At 49.8% G+C, this 20,854-nt stretch overlaps 1 protein-coding gene and 1 non-coding gene across 3 annotated transcripts in view; one reads left to right on the top strand and one right to left on the bottom strand.

Annotated features, from left to right (window-relative positions):
- RAB11FIP3 (RAB11 family interacting protein 3) overlaps window positions 1-20,854 on the top strand; it is a 78,752-nt gene that overhangs the window by 29,924 nt on the left and 27,974 nt on the right. The window contains exons 2-3 of one of the 2 annotated variants that reach the window (XM_024759483.1): window positions 9,702-9,795; window positions 17,549-17,643. In XM_024759483.1, coding sequence (XP_024615251.1) covers window positions 9,702-9,795; window positions 17,549-17,643 — 189 coding nt within the window. The remainder of the gene's footprint in view (window positions 1-9,701; window positions 9,796-17,548; window positions 17,644-20,854) is intronic. The other variant, XM_024759482.1, reaches the window with a different exon arrangement.
- Window positions 4,688-4,795, bottom strand: LOC112409588 (U6 spliceosomal RNA). The gene has a single exon (XR_003005182.1). It is a non-coding gene; the product is annotated as a U6 spliceosomal RNA (small nuclear RNA).

The following is a 20,854-nucleotide window of genomic DNA, read 5'->3' on the forward strand; positions in this document are numbered from 1 at the left end:
AAGGTTGCATAGAGCAGTAGGTGTGTGGACAGTGGAGGCATGGAAAGCAAGGGAATTACTAAGCAGAGGAAGAAATTATGTAAGAAAGGCAGTGCTCTCCAGTGAAAAATATTTCTGTACTCCATGATGTGAACGCTGCAGAAGGCCTAGCTAAACTGGGGTGGGAGGGTGGTGTTGAATTCTTGCTTTTCATCATAGGAGGGCAAAATGCAGCATGTAAATTTGACAAGCCACGAAATAGCACCAGGAGCACATTAGTTAGACGTAGAGGCAGTGAACCCCCAAAACCATCCAAAGCTGAAGAGCAGAAAGAAGGGCTTCCGAATGGAGCCAGGCTGGCCAGAGTGGGGGTGGTCTGTCCTGTTTCAGCCTGCAGCGCCGCGGCTGCTGAGCTGCATACCTGTGCCTACCTGTGCTGGATAACTGTGCGGTTTCTTCCTTTCCTCCTTTACTTATTCTAAGGGGCCTGGGTTAGGCTAGGAGTCCAGGGGTGTCCTGTAAGGAATGACACCTCCACTTCTGTTATGTGCAGAGAGGTGACAGGCTGGAGGGCACACTGCACGCTGCCCTCACATGTCCGGGAGCAGGGCCCGATCGTCCTTGATCCAGAGAAGAGCCGTGAGGGGGACCCTTTCGTAGCCCCTTGGGGGGGCCCACAGTGCCCCTTCTGGGAGTTGAGATGCAGGGAGGGGTGGAGAGGCCTCTGCGTCCAGTGGTGCCTCCTCTTCACCCTGATTAACGGGTTTGCATAAGTTGAACAGACATGTTCTCTGTTACTCCTGTAAATTCTGTTTCATCTTTTTTTTTTTTTTGCGGTACGCGGGCCTTTCACTGTTGTGGCCTCTCCCGTTGCGGAGCACAGGCTCCGGACGCGCAGGCTCAGCAGCCATGGCTCACGGGCCCAGCCGCTCCGCGGCATGTGGGATCTTCCCGGACAAGGGCACGAACCTGTGTCCCCTGCATCGGCAGGCGGACTCTCAACCACTGCGCCACCAGGGAAGCCCTCTGTTTCATCTTTTCAGCACGTTTGCATAAAGCTTGAGTGTTTCCACTTGGCTATTTTCCCGAGTATTCTTGTGTGCATTTTAAGATTTTATTGTCTTTAAAGTAACTTGGAGACGGCTCTGTGAATATACGAAAAACCGCTGAATTGTACCCTTTAAATTGGTGAATTGTATGTCCATAAAGCTGTTAAAGAAATAAGGTGGTCGGAACGGCTGCGTTCCCTGAAGCGGCTGGAGGTGCCCCTGCCCCAGACCCCAGCCTCCCTGACCCCCACCTCCCACACACCAAGATCTTCAAAGAGCAAGCCTCCAAACTCCTAGCGATGACAGACGTAGGGAGACGGCAGCTTCTGGTGTCCCTGTCCCAAAGCACAGCAAGAAGAGCCTCCCAGTCACGGGGTACAGCTGGGCTCTGAGTGGGCGCCTTCCATCCACAAAGGACACGGCTGGCGACACTGCAGCACCTGTGTCTAAAGACAAAAGTGGATTCCTGAACATGATACATGAGGAATGACCTTGTCCATCTAAGACCAGCACGATGCTTTTATTTTAGAATTTTCTAAGCCCTCCCCCTTAAACCAGGGGCGGTTAATCAGTTCATCATAACAGGTGATCTAGGATCACCCCTCCAGGTGCAGAGGCAGATGGCCTCTGGATGCCTCGGGCACTGGCTGGTCCTTCCAGGTGCTTGGGCAGAGCAGCCCAGGACAGCTGAGAGGAGTTCTCGGCAGCAGGGAAAGCCGTTGTATATATACGGCACGTAGTTTAGCTGCTTTATAGATGCTCCTAGAAAGAAGGTCAGATGCCTTTAGGTGGGTGAGCTGCAGGCCTCGTTGTGGACATTCGGGATGAGCTACCATCAGCTTCTCTCCCGCCCCCGCCTGCCCACCCGCACGTCGGTGTGAAGTTTATGAATTGCTATAGGAGGCCCTAGAGCATTTTGCTTCTTGTCACCATGGCTGCTGCTGCTTATTTTTTCCCCCCATGGAATACCACATTTTATACATTCTTGTGTGGATGGACATTTGGGTTGTCTCCATTTTTTTGGCCATTACAAATCAGGCTTCTGTTATCCTTTGTCTACAAGTCTTGTTTTGGACGTCTGCTTTCATTTCTCTTGAGTAACACCTAGAAGTGAAATGACTTCTTTTGTGTGATTGTGTGGTAGGAATAAGACTAACCTTCTTAGGAATTTCCAGACAGTTTCCCAAAGTGGTTGTGGAATTTTCCAGTTGGCAGCAGCGTGTAGGAGAATTCCAATGCTCATCCTCCAAACACTTGGTGTGTGTGGTGTGGCCAGTCTTACATTCTGGCCACTCGGATACACATGCACCTCACTACAGTGGGGATTTACATTCCCTAATGGTTAATGATGTTGACTTGAGACCTGAGTCTTTTGAAACTTGTTCTATGGCCCAGTATATAGACTGTCTTGATAAATGTTCCATGTACACTTGTCAGGATTCTACTTATATAGGCTGGAGTGTTCTGTAAATGTTAGTTAGGTTGAGGTGCTTCTGATAAAAGACAAGCTGTTTTGAAAATGTTACAGTTCAAGGACAGTGGTAAGGAGCAGGTGCAGGAAGGAGGGTCGCTCTCCTTGTGAAGGGCTGTGCTTTCCCATGATTTCTGTGACTGGGGCTTCTGTGACTGGGGCTTCTGTGGCTGGAGTTAGCTGGGGTTGGAGAAGTTGTTCTGGCTTCTGCAGATTATGTCTGCACGTCTGTAGCAGAAACAATATGATTTGCCAGTAAATTTCTCTTGTTAGAATAACCGCGTGGAAGCTGGGCCCGTCTGTCTGCAGCTGGTTGCAGAGTGGGGTTCTCTCCTGGGGTGTTTCTGTGGTCTCCTGTGTCTGTCTGCCCGACGGGTGTTAGCTGGCTTGGATGGGGTGTACTTCTCTGAGCTTGGTTTTCTGTCTCTTCTTTGCAAGAAAGGGCAGGTTCTTAATTTCCAGGCTCGTTGTTTTTCCTGAAGGCCTCTGAATGGAGTACTTTGGGCTTAGAGAATAGAACGATCCCCCAATCATCAGCTGCATGGACATTGATTTATCCTCCAAATTATAAAGAAAAATAAAGTGGACTTTTTTTTTTTTTTAATTTTGGCTGTGTTGGGTCTTCGTTGCTGCGCATGGGCTTTCTCTAGTTGTGGCAAGTGGGGGCTACTCTTCCACGCAGTGCACGGGCTTCTCATTGCGGTGGCTTTTCTGGTTGCAGAGCACGGGCTCTAGGCGCGTGGGCTTCAGTAGTTGTGGCACTCGGGCTCAGTAGTTGTGGCTTGCGGGCTCTAGAGCACGGGCTCAATAGTGGCACACGGGCTTAGTTGCTCCGCAGCATGTGGGATCTTCCCGGACTAGCGTTCGAACCCGTGTCCCCTGCATTGGCAGGTGGATTCTTAACACCTGGGCCACCAGGGAAGTCCCCTTAGGAATCTTAAGGACATATTGGCCGCTGTGGATTTCAGGTCCCCAGCAAGCGAGGAGCTTTAGGGATGAAGGCCTTCGTGAGATAAGGAGGGAGGATTCAGACTCCATGGTCTCAAGAAGTCAGCTGCTGCGTGGACTTCCAAGCCCAGTGTCTCAGGAACACATGGGCCCTGGGATGGGGGAAGGCTAGAGAATCCTGAGCTGTGGGTCAGTTGGCTTGAGCTGGTCCCTGTCCACGCACATCAACAGATGGGGGAGAGGGCTAACTGTGGCAGTGTCCACCAGCCTGCCCAGCACAGAACAGTGCTTGTGGGGGGCCTTGGCCAGAGTGGGTTCTCCACCACTGAGCGCCCTGTTTGCCTGTACCCCTCCCCGAGTGTGCCCTGTCCATGCGTCAGCCCTTTGTGGTCCAAGGTCCGCCCTATCCCTGGCTGACTGCCTCCTCCTTTGCTCCCTCTCCTCCCCCCATCTTTCCTCTCTTTCTTTCTTGCTCTTCTTTGGTCTTTTTCTCCTTTTCTCTCTTATTTTCACTATGGAAAGTTCAAGCCTATAGAAAACTAGAGAGAATTGTGCGATGCCTCCCTGGTGTGCGCCCCCCTGCCCTGACACTTCTCAGCCATGCCAGCTGGGTACGTACATGTAACCACATATATGCCTTACCCTCTAAATATTTCAATAAGTATATATGAAAAAAGCAATGTGCTGGGACTTCCCTGGCAGTCCAGTGGTTAAGACTCCATGTTTCCAATGCAGGGGGTATGGGTTCGATCCCCGATCGGGGAACTAAGGTCCTACATGCCACATGACGTGGCCAAGAAAAAAAAAAAAGCAATGCACTTGGAAAAATTACCAAAATATCATTGTCACACCTATAAAAATTAACCGCTGTTCCTCAATATCATCAAATAATCAGTGTTCAGTATCCTGCATCAGTCAGTATTCAAGCTTCTAGTTACCTTATAAATACGATTAAAAGCTTTAAAAAATTTGAGTCCAGGGCTTCCCTGGTGGCGCAGTGGTTGAGAGTCCGCCTGCCGATGCAGGGGACACAGGTTCGTGCCCCAGTCTGGGAAGATCCCACATGCCGCGGAGCGGCTGCGCCCGTGAGCCATGGCCGCTGAGCCTGCACGTCCGGAGCCTGTGCTCTGCAACGGGAGAGGCCACAGCAGTGAGAGGCCCGCGTACCGAAAAAAAAAAAAAAAAAAAAATTGAGTCCAGACCCAGAAAGTCCCTGCATGGTAGTAGGTTGATGTCTGTCTCCTGAGTCTCTCTTTTTTTTTTTTTTTTTGTCATCCTTGCGCAGGGGCCATGCTAATCTTCTCTGTATCGTTCCAATTTTTAGTATATGTGCTGCCGAAGCGAGCACTCTTTTTTTTATTAATTAATTTAATTTATTTATTTTTGGCTGCTTTGGGTCTTCGTTGCTGTGCGTGGGCTTTCTCTAGTTGCAGCGAGAGGGGGCTACTCTTCGTTGCAGTGCGCGGGCTTCTCGTGGTGGCTTCACGGACCAGGGCACGAACCCGCATCGGCAGGCGGACTCTCAACCACTGCGCTACCAGGGAAGCCCCTGAGTCTCTTAATAAAGGTTCCTCTCCATCGTTTTTTCCCTTAAAGACAGCAGGTCCCTTGTCTGTCTCTGTCAAGGGTCTCACGGACTGGGTTTTGTTGATTATATTCCTCAGTATTGTTAACACATGTTGATCATTGTATTTCCCGTAAATTGGCAGTTGGATTCCGGGTGGATTCAGGCAGTGTCTCGCGGTTCCATCAGGAGACGCGTGGTGTCTGGGTGTGTCTTCTGTGCCCTTGGGGGCACTGAACATCGTATTGTGTGATGTGTGACGTGTTGTTACCTCACCAAGGATCGCGGGCAGGACCTGCTGTTCTGGTCCCATCGCTGCTGCGCTTAGTAGCTGGGATGCTCTGTACAGAGCTATTGCCCTCGTTCATATACTGTGGCCCCATTATGCCTGTGTAGGGAAGGCAGACCCACCACTTGATTCTTTCCCTTTATGGGTTAGTTTTCACAGTAATAAGTGGGTTCCCTAGTGTCTCCAGTGATGATCAGTGACTTTTACTGCAGTCGCTCCATTGTGGGTTGAGGCGAGTTCGGTGTGTCCAGTTAGTGCTCAGGTCAGCTCCCTTTCAGGTTGGCTCCTGAGTTCTTTGATGTTGACCTGACAAAGTCTTTCACAGCATCTTTGCTCTCAGGGATGACAAGATAGTCCAGGCTCAGCCTGCACTTTCCCTAGCACTTCTCCAAGGGTCCTGGTTCCCTCTAATGGGAATTGGAATGTAAATACCTTCACCTGGGTGGGAGGGGTGCTGACTGCTAAGTGGACAGAATAGAAAGTGATTGTTTTGTTTTTAGTACATCATGAGTGATGCTTCATGGTGGTACTTAAAATTCAAAATCAGGATTATAGGGTATTTGCCTGGCATCTTCAGTCTTATATCTTTTTCTCCTTTCTCAGTCGTGTTGGGGATCCCAGTCCTCAACAACACATGGCCTGGTGGAATTCGAATATCCCTTGTTACTTGGTGTTGCTGCCAGAAATGTTAATGATCATTTAATTTTCTTCTATAAATCACTTGATTTTTGCATATTCAAAGGATTTTTTTCTTTTCCTTTAAAGTCTAAGAAATTCACCAGAATAAGTCTTGTATGAGGTCTTTTGGGGATGGGAGTTGATATTCTTAGGGATGTGATATATTCTCTCGATAGGTAGTTGACCCCTGAAACATGGTAAGTCAACTGTACTTCAATTAAAAAAATAATAAGATAAAGTCTCAAGGAAAAAAATAAGGAAGAAAACAAATATGTAGTTAAAAACTTTTTTTTATTCTAGGGATATTTTCTTAAGTATAGTTTTCAATTTTATTTATTTACTTTTTATACAGCAGGTTCTTATTACCTATCTATTTTATACATATTAGTGTATATATGTCAATCCCAATCTCCCAATTCATCCCACACCCCCACCCTTGGTGGCCGCACGTTTGTTCTCTACATCTGTGTCTCTGTTTCTGCCTTGCAAACCAGTTTATCTGTACCATTTTTCTAGATTCCACATACATGCATTAATATACGATACTTGTTTTTCTCTTTCTGACTTACTTCACTCTGTATGACAGTCTCTAGGTCCATCCACGTCTCTACAAATGACCCAATTTCGTTCCTTTTTATGGCTGAGTAATATTCCACTGTTTATATTTACCACATCTTCTTTATCCATTCGTCTGTCGATGGGCATTTATGTTGCTTCCATGACCTGGCTATTGTAAATAGTGCTGCCATGAACATTGCAGTGCATGTGTCTTTTTGAATTATGATTTTCTCTGGGTATATGCCCAGTAGTGGGATTGCTGGGTCATAGGGTAATTCTATTTTTAGTTTTTTAAGGAACCTCCATACTGTTCTCCATAGTGGCTGTATCAATTTACATTCCCACCAACAGTGTAGGAGGGTTCCCTTTTCTCCACACCCTCTCCAGCATTTGTTGTTTGTAGATTTTCTGATGATGCCCATTCTAACCCGTGTGAGGTGATACCTCATTGTAGTTTTGATTTGCATTTCTCTAATAGTTAGTGATGTTGAGTAGCTTTTCATGTGCCTCTTGCCCATCTGTATGTCTTCTTTGGAGAAATGTCTGTTTAGATCTTCGGCCCATTTTTTGATTGGACTGTTTGTTTTCCAATATTGAGCTGCATGAGCTGTTTATATATTTTGGAGATTAATCCTTTGTCTGTTGCTTCATTTGCAAATATTTTCTCCCATTCTGAGGGTTGTCTTTCGTCTTGTTTGTTGTTTCCTTTGCTGTGCAAAAGCTTTTAAGTTTCATTAGGTCCCATTTGTTTATTTTCGTTTTTATTTCCATTACTCTAGGAGGTGGATCAAAAAAGATCTTGCTGTGATTTATGTCAAAGAGTGTTCTTCCTATGTTTTCCTCTAAGAGTTTTATAGTGTCTGGTCTTACATTTAAGTCTTTAATCCATTTTGAGTTTATTTTTGTGTATGGTGTTAGGGAATGTTCTAATTTCATTCTTTTACATGCAGCTGTCCAGTTTTCCCAGCACCACTTATTGAAGCGACTGTCTTTTCTCCATTGTATATCCTTGCCTCCTTTGTCATAGATTAGTTGACCATAGGTGTGTGGGTTTATCTCTGGGCTTTCTATCCTGTTCCATTGATCTGTATTTCTGTTTTTGTGCCAGTACCATATTGTCTTGATTACTGTAACTTTGTAGTATAGTCTGCAGTCAGGGAGTCTGATTCCTCCAGCTCTGTTTTTTTCTCTTAAGATTACTTTGGCTAATTAATTAATTTATTTGGCTGTGTCGGGTCTTAGTTGCGGCATGCAGGATCTTTGTTGCAGCATGCGGGACCTTCGTTGCAGCATGAGGGCTTCTCCAGTTGTGGTGCATGGGCTCCAGAGCGCGCAGCCTCAGTAGTTGTGGTGTGTGGGCTCCGCAGTTGTGGCACGCAGGCTTACTTGCCCTGAGGCATGTGGGATCCTAGTTCCTCCACCAGGGATTGAACCTGTGTCCCCTGCATTGGAAGGCAGATTCTTAACCACTGGATCACCAGGGAAGTCCCTTAAGTATAGTTTTAATATTTGTTCTTTGCTTTGATTTTTCTTCTGAGGGACTTCTAATATCCATATATTAGATCTTCTTTGCCTTACTTCAGTATTTGTCAGTTTCCCTTGAATCCTTTTTACCTTTCTATTCATTTGTTTCTTGAGAGTTTTGTTGAAGTATAACATATATACCAAAAAATTCATCCATTTAAAGTATACAGTTTGTGAATTTTAGCAAATTTATAGAGTCATGCCCTTCACCTCAGCCTAGTTTTACAACATCTCTAGATGTTGTAAAGGGATCCAGAAAGATCCCTTGTGCTGTTTGCAGTCAACCCTTGCTTCTACCCCAGAATCCCAGGAAACCACTGAGCTCTGTAGGTTTGTCTTTTCTGAAAATTTTCTGTAAGTGAAAAGATATAATTTGTAGTCTTTTGTGCCCAGCTTTTTATCTAGCAGAATGTCTTTGAGGCTCTTTCATGTTGTATGTGTGTCAGTATTTCATTCCTTTTCGTGGCTGAAGAGTAGTCCTTTGTATGGAGGGACCACATCGTGTTTGTCCGTTCCTCAGCTGGTGGACATCTGGATTGCTGCTGCTCTTTGGCTGTTTTGAATAATGCCGCTTGCTGTAAACATTTGCATACACGTCTTTGTTTGGACCCACGTTTTCCTTTCTCTTGCGAAGATCCCTAAGAGTAGAGTTTCTGGGTTGTGTGGTTGGCCCTGGTTTTCCAGATTTCCCAGACCATTTCCCACCCTTCCTGGCAGCGTCGGAGGTTCCTGTGCCTCCACTTCCTCGGCAACACTTGCTGTTGTCAATTGTCTTCATTACAGCCGTTTATGGTTTCAGTTTGCATTTCCCTAAGGACTCAGGATCTTGACTATCTTTCATGTGCTTATCAGCTATTTATTTATGTTGTTTGATGAAATGTCTGTTTAAATCTTTTGCCCATTAAAACGAATTGTGTTTGTCTTCTTGTTGAATTTTAAGATTTCTTTATACATTCTGGATGCAAGTCCTTTATGAGATATATGATTTGCAAAGATTTTCTCGCAGTCCGTGTCTTTTAGTTATACTAATGGTGTCTTTTTTTAAAATTAATTTTTATTGGAGTATAGTTGATCTACAGTGTTGTCTAAGGGTGTCTTTTAAAGAGCAAAAGTATTAAATTTTGATGAAATCCAGTTTATACTTACAAACAGAAACTTATCTTCTTTTTGGAGAGTTTCATTCTCTGGAACATCATGTGTGTATTATCCCACTTACTCTTTATTATTTCTGATGTCCAGGGTCTACTTGCTGGAGTCAGTTTTACTAAGGCCTCTGCACGGCTGGGGTGCCTGTCGGGATGGGCGGGTCTGTGCTGTGCATAGCGCCTGGATCCTGACTGCAGTAATGCCTAAAACTTCAGCACACTCAAGAAGCATGGCTTTTGGCCTGAGAGCAGGGTCTTATTCTGTGGTTCGTGGTTCATGGTTCTGGGCACTGTTAGCAGCATCTCCCCAGATGCCACCTGTGCCCTGGCTGGAGCTGTTGCTGGCACTCCAGTCAGAGGACCTAATGGCCCTTACTTGCAGCACTGCCCCTTGCAAGCCGCCTGCTTCTCTGAATGTGGTGAGATGTCACATGCACGACCCCCCCACCACCCAAAGTGTGAAGGCTCCGATAACATTCTCACTTGGCCATTGCAGGTGAAGGACTTAACGAGGTACTTGGATCCCAGTGGGCTCGGCGTGATTAGTTTCGAAGACTTCTACCGAGGGATCACAGCGATCAGAAATGGAGGTCAGTCACCCCACCGTGGGCTTCTGTTGCCTCACCCCTTCCTCAGCCCCCTCCCTCAGCCCCCCGCCCCCCGATTAGGGACCCTCACTCCTCAGGCTCCCTTTGCTGAGCCTTCTCCTTAGAGCCCCTGAAACATCCCAGGTTTCAGAATGCCCTCTCTCCCACCTCGTTCTTTGCTCCTCACGCACTGTCCTCCAGAATTCACTGACTCAGCTACTTATTTGTAAGGTTAGAAGTCTACTGCCCCTTTCCCCAGACTTTTTTTTTTTTTTAATATTTATTTATTTGGTTGCACCGGGTCTTAGTTGCAGCAGCCCGGCTCCTTAGTTGCAGCTCCAGGGCTCCTTTAGTTGTGACTTGCCGGCTTCTTAGTTGCAGCACATGGGCTCCTTAGTTGTGGCATGCATGTGGGATCTAGTTCCCTGACCAGGGATCGAACCCAGGCCCCCTGCATTGGGAGCATGGAGTCTTATCTGCTGTGCCACCAGGGAAGTCCCCAGAACTGTTTTTTTTGATGAAAACTTCCAAACATACAAAAACATTGCAAGACTTACACAATGAACACCCACACGTGTGTTTGCCATCCACAATCTGCAGGGAACATCTTCCTGCATTTGTGTCATTATATATCATATATCCACCCATACATCTGTCCAAAAATCCATCTTTTTTTTTTTTAATGGGATGCACTTTAGACAGGTATACTGCCATACACTCCCCCAAACACCTTGTCCTGTGTATCAGTCATTACTGATTCATTAGAGTTCAGTATTTGTTTGCAGTCTTATTTTGAGTCAAAGTTTACTTTTTGTGAATGCACAAATCTTGTGTGCCCTTCTGTGAATGTTGATGTTCTCCTGCTGGGATGCAGACCCCTGCCCAGAGCCTTACTGTCCCCGGAGACAGCTCCCTGCCGGCCTTCCAGTGATCCCCTCCCTTCTGCCGGCATCTCCTTGGCTGGTTCTGTCAGCATGGATTAGCCTTGCCTCTCGTGGACGTCACATAAATAAACCATTGGCCACACTCCCGTGTTGTGCTCGCCCACGTGTGACGCTTGCGACTCACCCATGCTGCCGCGTGTCAAGGCACTCTTCCCGTGTGGAGCTGTGCTCGCCTGCATGCCTATGCAGTTTGTCCGCCCCCCAGGTGATGGACAGTAATATGTCTCCAGTTTGGGCCCGCAATGAATGAACCTTCTAGTGACGCTGAGGTCCAAGTCTTTGTGTGGACAGTGTTGTCATGGCTTTGGGGCCTGTGGCCAGGGATGGGATGGCTGGTCGCGTGCTGGCTGTGAGCTTAGTTTCATACAGAACTGCCAGAGCGAACGTTTCACACTCTCACCGGTTGCCCATATGCTGTCCTTTTAAATAAAATCCCGAAGCTCTGAATAGAGCTTTCCTTCTCATTCCCCATCTGTGGCCACGTGCTGGGGTGAGGGTGATGAGAGGTCCCAGTCGCAGGCTCGTTCCCTCCTCCTGCTCTTGGCAGAGGAAAAGGAGGACTTGCAGACCTGGGCGGGACCATCAGTTACCTGATGGGGCTGGGTCAAGGGATGCCCTTGGGTCTTATCAGCAGTTGTTGGTAGTGTCACCTGTCTTGTCTGTCCCCGCCCCAAAGTTATTGCCTAGCAGTGTCACGCGGGCAAGGTTTCCTAAACCCCAAGTCCCCACTGGCTCTTTCTCCCAGTCAGTCTGCATGCACGCCGTCTGAGGCCCCGTGCAGCCTGGGGACCCCATGTGTGCGCGGTACATGCCGAGGCCGTGTAGCTGCCCTCAGTGTGGTGGGTGAGCCAGGCTGGAGGACCTCACGGGCCAGCTCCGGGCTGGCAGCCCTCTCTGGGGGCCAGCTGGCGTGAGGCTGGTCCAGGTGGGGGGCAGTCCCAAGGCCCGTGTGGTGAGCTGGGTAGTACCACCCAGAGGTCGTACTGGGGGTGGGGTGGGCGAGGTGAACCCTGGGCTCCAGGCTGAGAGTCTGCAGGCAGAGGCTTCGTGCCTGTGTCTGGATCTGTGTAACCAGTGGGTTGTAGTCCTTCAGTGATTTTTTGGAGGTTAGGTGTGCGGTTAAAACAGAAAGTTGTTTAAAGCTTCATCCCTTGCACAAAATTTTTTGGTGGCTTCATGCAAATTTTTGCTTCTCCACCTCCAGTGTGTCTTGGTGCTTCCTGGTATGGTGTGCTCACCACCCCACAGCAGGCACCCAAGCCAGGCCTTTGGGAAGGTCACCGGGGCCACCGCAGGCACGCCCAGGACATGGGTGGGGGGTGGGGGCTGGCTTGTCCGCCCACAGCTTCCTCGGTTAACCTTTGGGAAACTCTAGGTGTAGGCTTTTTTCTCTTAGTTTTAACAAACCAGTGTGATTTTTTTCTTTGACTCATCAATTATTTTAAACAATTTCTAAATGTATTTTAAGATCTTGTCGATAATTTGAACCTAATCATGTGTGTGATAGAGAATGGGATCTCTGTGCTGTGCCTGGAGTTTGAGGTCTGCCGTGTGACTGGTTTTCACGTGTGTGCCACGTGTGCTTGAGAGCTTCCCGCTGGGTCCATGGGTGTCCGGACCCAGTGGGGCTGGAGCCGCCGCATTGGGCTGCCTGGTCTCAGTCCCGGGGGTCAGTAAGGAGGTCACATGTCCCGGAGGAGGTGGCTCTGTGGGTCTTTGTCTTCAGCAGCTTCATTTCACCTTCACCCCATGTGATGGGTTGGCCACAGGTTGGCGGTGATGGGAGCCAGGGCCCCAGGACTGGTGGGTCATTGGAGAAGGCTTCGCAGCTCTGTCCGAGGGCTTGGGGGTGGGAGGGTGGTGGGTGCATAGGGGTCAAGCCCAGGACACCAGCAAGCAGTCACTCATGCCAGGAAAAACAAGACGTGGAGTAAGAGGAAAATGTGCTTCTGGAATACTCTTAGCCAGAGGGGTCAGTGTTTATGTGGTCACAGTAATTAAACAAATTGAATATTCAGGTAAGCAGAGACTAAGCCATTTTGTGGGGAAGAAGGTGCTAAAGTCCCTGAGTGCTCTACTGGGATGTCAGCAGAACATTCTAGAGTTCAAGAACTTATGGGAATTGCTGGGACACTTGGCCTGACATGAGCCAGGCTAGGCATGCTGCTGTCCACCCTCAGCCCATGGCCTTGGGGGGAGTGGTGTGGACCACTCCCTGGGGTGACCACGGAGCGGCTGCTGACCACGGGGCACCTTCCAGCCAGGGCCGAAACTGGGCTTTCTCTGGAGGGTCAAGGCCCCTGGGCGTGGGCAGGAAGGAGCCCAGGACAGTGGCCAGCGAGAGACGGTGCCGGGGCTATCTGTGTGGTTCTGAGGCCCTCTCTGAGCCTCTCTGAGCCCACGTCCCTGATTCTGTTGCTGGGCAGTGGCTGCTCTGTTCTGATAGGCCCACAGGTGATGAGAAACAGAGCAAGCTCAGCTGTAGGAACTCCTGGGGGGTCGTGACCTAGGGGGTCCCAACCCTGGGCCTCAGGAGTCAGAATGTGCTCCCTGGAAAACTCATGACCAGGTGGGCGCGACCCAGTACACTGTCAGAGCTCTCCAGCCACCAGCCCGTCAGACCCCGGCGTGGGAGCAGAGTGACCCCCATCTGTTGAGCTGGAGGGGTGCCAGCTGCTGTCCCCGAGGCTGTCCCCTGGTTGCACGTGTCTCGAATTTTCGTGTGCATAGATTTATCAGCCTGGTGAGAGAAGATGGTTGTCTGAGAATGTCTTGTCTCCTGGGTCCTGCTTGTCCCTTGTGGTCAACCTTCCACCTGATGCTGAGATGGGGCTCGCCACACCCCTCCTCCCTCCTTGCCTTGGCCTGGGCCCTTCCCCCTGCAGCTGGGGGGCCCTCTGTCCTCACTTCCTCCTGAATCAGAGCCTCGAGGTCAAGACAACTTTTTTTTTTTTTTTAATTATGTTTTTGGCTGTGTCGGTTCTTGTGGCACACGGGATCTTTCGTTGTGGTGCGCAGGCTACTCTCCAGTTGTGGCGCATGGGCTTAGTTGCCCCACAGCATGTGGGAATCTTAGTTTCCTAACCAGGGATCGAATCAGCGTCCCCTGCATTGCAAGACTGATTGTTAACCACTGGACCACCAGGGAAGTCCCCAGGTCAGGACAACTTGGTGAAAGTTCCGCCTCTGGGGCCCACACACATGACTGAGTCTCATTATTTTTGCATTCTTTTTTGGTAACATTTCCACCGTAATTAAAAATAAAAGCTTCTTAGGCTGTCCCAGAGTTAGCCTGAATGCTCTAGGAAGTGGTGCTGTGATTCTTCAGTGGCACGAATATTCTGGAACAGCAGCGTCTCACGTGGTGGTGTGGGAGGGTGAGGCTCGGTCTCAGCGTGATGCCACACTGCAGCTGGTGTCCCCCGCCCCAGTTTAGCCTATGCAGAGCAGACCCCACTCCTGAAGTATGTGCTAGAGGGAGCAGAGAGGGTAGGGGGTGGGGGGCAGGGTTGGTCAGGGGCCCAGCCTGGCCAGCAGATAGGGTGGGGTCCTCGGGTGGGCAGGCTAAGGGGAGGCTGCTGTGATGAGAGCTTGAATCAGGCGGATGAAGGGGCTGCAGCTGTGGGAGCGGGCAGCTGAGACCTGTCAGGGCCGTCAGCTTTGCCGAGAGGACCATTCCAGGCTCGGGGACACAGCACCGGTGGAGCTGGCTTTCTAGTGGAGGACAGCCGGACAACCCCGGGAGGTGATGGGACTCGGGGGATGGTGAAGCTGGGGGCACACAGGTCTCCCAGAGAGTGTCTGGGAAGGGGACCTGGGGCCACGCTGCACATTTGGGGCTGCAGGAAGGCTGGGGGGCTGGGCTGGGCAGCTTGGGTGCTTCAGGAGACTCAGCCTCTTCTGGAGTGGGCAGTGCTGGTGGGGACACCCTCCCCGCACAGTGGGTGAACTGCTGGGAGGGTCAGGGCTGTGGGCCCTGCTTTTCCTTTTTTTTGTTTTTCTTTTGGCCTCGCTGCTTGTGGGATCCCAGTTCCCCAACCAGGGATTGAACCCAGGCCCTGGCAGTCCTAACCTCTGGACTGCCAGGGAAATGCCCCTGCTTCTCCTTTATTTTTTTGGTAATTTGACGTCATCATTTAACTTTTGTTAGGAATGGAGAGTGAAAATAAAATTAGAATAAAAACAAGTCAGACGATTTTGAAATTGTTAACTCGTAGCATTTGGGAGAATGGGAGCGTGATCACCTGAACTGCTTTCAGCCAGAGCTCACCTCAACGTCTTCCTGCCGGCACCCCTGCCATGGCCATGGTCAGCCTGTCGCGTCTGTCAGGCTTCCGTTCTGCGTCCGGGAGTGGAGCACTGACTCCGTGTACTGACCCAGTTTTGCAGAGGAGCGCAGGAGTCTGCTGTCCTCGCCATAGGCCTTGTTTCAGGAATAGAATGAAATCAAGCCGGGTTGTTACAAATGGGCCATTGCTCTGGCTCATCCCCCACCCCCAGGCTCTGGAAGAATAAGTTAAATAAACAGTAAAAACTGATACTTAATTGAGAAAACTGATAGAAGAACCATATTTAGTTCCCATCGAGATTGTAGAAATGCGAGCTTCGTTCACATGTGCCTCCACTGCATGGGGCAGGACCCACCCCTGGAATCTGAGCACATGTCCACCATGGCTAAGATGATTGGCTGCTTTCTGAGAGTTTTGAATTCTCTGTTTCAGTTTTTGAAGTGCAAGCAAGACTTAACATTTGAAAGTGGAAAGATAGGCAGAGTCAGCCTAGCGTTTTACAGCTTTGATTTACAGCTTTGAGCCGGAGTAAGTGGTCCTCCCTCCCCTGCCCCAGACGCCAGAGTCTTCTGTCCATAGTCACCCTCTCCCTATGGTTCTGCCATAGTTCACCTGCACCAAAAACCAGGCCTCCAATGAGGGGCTGCAGGGCTGTGGGCTGGCATGGTGGGCAGCGAGCATGGGGTCCAGGTCCAGCCTGTCACGCTCTGAGGCTCCTTCACTCCAGCCACCGTCTGAGCTACACTCCCCTGGGGAAAATGGTACAAAGCAACTGCAGCAAAAGTACCTGTGATTCTTAAGACGGAAGCAGCCAAAGGGCTTTTGCAGTCTTGAATTTGGAGCAGCATCTCACAGTTACTGAACATGTAAACGTTTGAATCTGCTTGATTGTCGAGGGGAAGCATGATTATTCTGTTCAAATTGAGAGCTCTTCAAAAACAGTACATAGCCACGTGTCCTGCCACTGAGGGGTCCGGCAACGTCCATCCCCCTCCCCAGGCTGTCCTGTGACTCCAAGCCTCAGAGCCCTGTGGGCGTGGTGTCCAGATGCCAGAGAAGAGCATCCTCTGGCCAAGGAGGCCAGTGCTGACCCTTCAGAGTCCTTTTCCCAGGAGCATCAGGAGGCTTGCTGGTCCACTTGGCCCTCAAAGGCCTCTACTCCATACGAATAAGTGACTGATGTTTTGTTAGGTCACGTGAAACACACTCAACAAGGAACTGATGTGTGTGAGTAGTCACTGCTGTGATCTGTGTTGTGGATTTTCCTCACCACGCAGTCCTCTGCTCTGTGGATACCACCTGGGACACCAACTGCCCAGGTGCCCGAGTCACCCTCCCTCCTGTCTGACTTGACTGCAAATCGAGAGTTCCAACTTCCTCCGCAGGTTTGATAATTTGCTAGAATGGCTCATAGAACCCAGGGAAGCGCTTTACTGACTGTTACCAGTTCATTATAAAGGATATTATGAAGGTTACAAATGAACAGCAGGTGAAGAGGTATATGGGGCAGGGTCTGGCATGGAGAGGTTTCTGTCCCCATGGAGTTTGGGATGTGCCACCCAACCCAGGTTTGTGTGGAGGCTCCATTACACGGGCAGGACTGTTTAATCCCTGGCTGTTGGAGATCAGCTGCGTCTCCAGCCCTTCCCCATCCCGGGAGGTCAGAGGTCAGGAGTGGGGCTGAAAGTTCCCTGGCAACCAGCCCCCATCCTCTGAGAGTCACTTCACTGGTGTGAACCCAGGTAAGGCTGAAAGGGACTTGTTATGAATAAAAGATGCTCATTTCACCCCTTCACTCAGGAAATCCCCGGGGTTTTAGGAGCTCTGTGCCAGGAACCAATGGAGACAAAGACCAAATAAATATTTTTTATGATATCACAGTAATGAAGCAGCTTCAGGAAACATAGGCGTCTTGCATGCTCTTTGGGACGGGCTATGCCCCGACATTGCCTAGAGGCCGTGGGAGCAGAGCTTTTTCTGCAGAAGGGCCACCGCTGTGGGCTCGTGTCTGAGAAATGGGGTCTCTGGTGCTGATGTCAGTGTTATCCAGCATGAAACGATAGCGTTCCTTCAAACTTATTATTATTATAAAATAAAATGTGTTGTAGAAGGTAAAGTTAAGTAAAAAGGGAGAAAATAAAAGCTGCCATGGATCCAGCACCTTGGACAGATGTTATCACACTGACACCTCCCCAGACAAGACAGATTCTTTAAAACGTGGAGTCTGGGACTTCCCTGGCGGTCTAGTGATTAGGACTCCGCACTTTCACTGCCAAGAGCCTGGGTTCAGTCCCCAGTTGGGGAACTAAGATCCCGCAAGACGCGTGGCATGGCCAAAATAAATAAAACGTGGAGTCTGGCCCAAAGCCTTGTTTCCCCGGGGGCTGCACTGCTGGCCTCCTTCCCCCGGGGTTTCTCATGGCCAGTCCAGGTCCCGCTCACGTCCACCATGCACGCATCTTCCCCCTTGACCTCTCTGGGGATACTCTGGGCCACCTGCTGAGCCGGGTCTTCTTTCTCTAGCAGATCCCGACGGCCAGCTCTGCAGTGTCACGCCTGCCCCCGACGAGGAGCCGCCAGCCTGCCCCGAGGAGTTCGATGACTTCGTTACCTTTGAGGCAAGTGGTCTTCCCGGGAGAGCTGAGTGGGCATCTGACAGATACACCCTCTCTTCCTCATGTACCCTAAATCCTGCTTCACTCATTGGTCCCCATGGCTGTTTTTTTTTTTTTTAATCTTTACTGGAGTATAATTGCTTCACAATACTGTGTTAGTTTCTGTTGTACAACAAAGTGAGTCAGCCATATGCACACATATGTCCCCATATCTCCTCCCTCATGAGCCTCCCTCCCACCCCTCCCTATCCCAGCCCTCTAGGTCATCGCAAAGCACCGAGCTGATCTCCCTGTGCTATGCTGCTGCTTCCCACTAGCTATCTATTTTACATTCGGTAGTGTATATATGTCGATGCTACTCTCACTTCGCCCCAGCTTCCCCCTCCCACCCCATGTCCTCAAGTCCATTCTCTGTGTCTATGTCTTTATTCCTGCCCTGCAACTAGGTTCATCAGTACCTTTTTTTTTTTTTTATTTAGATTCCATATATATGCGTTAGCATACGGTATTTGTTTTTCTCTTTCTGACTTAACTTCACTCTGTATGACAGGATCTAGGTCCATCCACCTCACTACAAATAACTCAATTTCATTTCTTTTTATGGCTAAGTAATATTCCATTGTATATATGTGCCACATCTTCTTTATCCATTCATCTGTCAATGGACATTTAGGTTGGTTCCATGTCCTGGCTATTGTAAATAACGCTGCAGTGAACATTGTGGTGCATGTCTCTTTTTGAATTATGGTTTTCTCAGGTATATGCCCAGTAGTGGGATTGCTGGGTCATATGGTAGCTCTATTTTTAGTTTTTTAAGAAACTTCCATACTGTTTTCCATAGTGGTTGTATCAATTTACATTCAACCGTGCAGGAGGGTTCCCTTTTCAGCACACCCTTTCCAGTATTTATTGTTTGTAGATTTTTTTGATGATGGCCATTCTGACCGGTGTGAGGTGATACCTCATTGTAGTTTTGATTTGCATTTCTCTAATCATTAATGATGTTGAGCATCTTTTCATGTGCCTCTTGGTCATCTCCACGGCTGTTTCTGTGGGGAATGGCATGAAGGGCAGGCAGGCAGGGCTCATTCTGACACTGGTGGGGACACTGTGGTTGGCGGGCATCTGCTCTCCGTGCTGTGCACCCGGGGCTGGTGGCCTGTTGTCAGCAGAGGGGCAGGCTCTCCTGTGACATTGCTATCCCCTTCTGCCAGACTGCCAAGCAAGGCCAGAGCATGGGCTCCTTTGTGAAATGAAGAGCTTCTGAGAGTCCCTGTGAATGGTAACACCCCACAGGATCCCACTGCCCTCTTCTGTGTCTCTGTAGCTTGTTCCCTACTCTGAGAAACTGCCCAGGTATTAGTCACGCCTCAGATGACACAGGTTCACTTCCTGACTGTCTCTCACTTCTGCCAGCACAGGCCTCCAAGCCACCTGGGAGCATTCACCCCTCACAGCTTTCTCCTAGAGTCCCACCAGGGCCTGAGCCCCTGAGGGCAGGGACAACCCCACCTTGCGTCCCCCATTCAGCAACAGCTGGTGTGTTCATTCTTTGTGTGACCTGGTGGTGCCAGGCCCAGTCCTGGTACATGGAGGCTAAGTGCCCAGCTGGGACGTGTGCTGGCTGTGAGGCATGGTGTGGCCGGGCAGGGCTGAGGGTGTGCAGGACCCTGACGTGTCAGCTGCTAGACCCCGAGACTGTGGGATGGCGAGGCGTGGAAGGCTATGTGTGGAATGACACACCTTGAACTTTCCAGAAGTGCAGCTAGGTCAGGGGAGAGCCTGCTTTTCTTGTTCAGAGTGTCTAGAGAACCCCGTTTCCTCACTTAGTGGTCGGTCAGCAGCAGACCTCTCTCCTGCCTGTTGACACACCAGCACACACTTTACCATCAATGTCGTCCGTTTTGTTCTTGTCTCGTATTTCCGTGAGGGCATTATACTGATTCTTTGTATTTGATGTGTATGTGGGTGTCGTGGGTTGAATGGTACTCCCCAGAAGGTACATCGGAACCCGTGAATGTGACCTCATTTGGAGAAAGGGTCTTTGCAGATCTCGTTAAGATAAGGATCTCAAGATCGGATCATGCTGGGTAGAGTGGGCCCTGAATCCAATGACCAGTGTCCTTTGAAGAGAAAGGGAGATGACACACGGGGGAGAAGGCGGTATGAAGACGTGGGCAGAGCTGGAGGAACATGGCTGCCAGCCGAGACATCCCCTAGCCACCAGGAGCTGGACGAGGCAGGAAAGGTCCTCCTCTGGAGCCTCAGGAAGAATTCAGGCCTGCTGACACCTTGATTTCCAACTTCTGGCCTCCAGGTCTCAGAATATATTCCTGTTGTCTTAAGCCACCAGTTTGTGGTAGTTAGAAATTGGCAGCCCTGGGACTTCCCTGGTGGTGCAATGGTTAAGAATCCACCTGCCAATGCAGGGGACACAGGTTTGATCCCTGGTCTGGGAAGATCCCACATGCCACGGAGCAACTAAGCCCACGAGCCACAACTACTGAGCCCACGTGCCACAGCTACTAAAGCCTGCACACTCTAGGGCCTGCGTGCTGCAACTGCTGAAGCTGAGTGCCCAGAAGCCGTGCTCCACAACAAGAGAAGCCACTGCAATTAGAAGCCAGTGCACCACAACAAATAGTAGCCCCTGCTCGCCGCAGCTAGAGAAAGCCCAAGCGCAGCAACGAAGACCCAATGCAGCCAAAAAAAAAAACCACCGAAATTTAAATTAAATTAAATTTTAAAAAGAAAAAAGAAATTGGCAGCCCCAGGGAACTAATACAATGAGTTTTGTTACTCAGGATAGTAAAAGGCGTCAAAACATTTGATCCAAAAGGGTGAGGCCCGGGCTTCCCTGGTGGCGCAGTGGTTGAGAGTCTGCCTGTCGATGCAGGGGACACGGGTTTGTGCCCCAGTCCGGGGAGATCCCACATGCCGTGGAGCGGCTGGGCCCGTGAGCCATGGCCGCTGAGCCTACGTGTCCGGAGCCTGTGCTCTGCAACGGGAGAGGCCACAACAGTGAGAGGCCTGCGTACCGCAAAAAAAACCCAAAAGGGTGAGGCCCACTGACGCTGGGGCTGCCTCCTGAGGCCTGGGCGGAGCAGGCTTGGGGTGCTGTCCGATCTCGGGCTCCTGTCCTCTGCAGGGTGGACCCCCTTGGCATCCCACAAGTATGGCCCTCCCACCTTTTTTTTTTTTTTTTTTTTTTTGG

The sequence above is a fragment of the Neophocaena asiaeorientalis genome, unplaced genomic scaffold (assembly GCF_003031525.2).
Source record: "Neophocaena asiaeorientalis asiaeorientalis breed wild unplaced genomic scaffold, Neophocaena_asiaeorientalis_V1.1 scaffold254, whole genome shotgun sequence".
NCBI classification, from domain to species: Eukaryota; Metazoa; Chordata; class Mammalia; order Artiodactyla; family Phocoenidae; genus Neophocaena; species Neophocaena asiaeorientalis.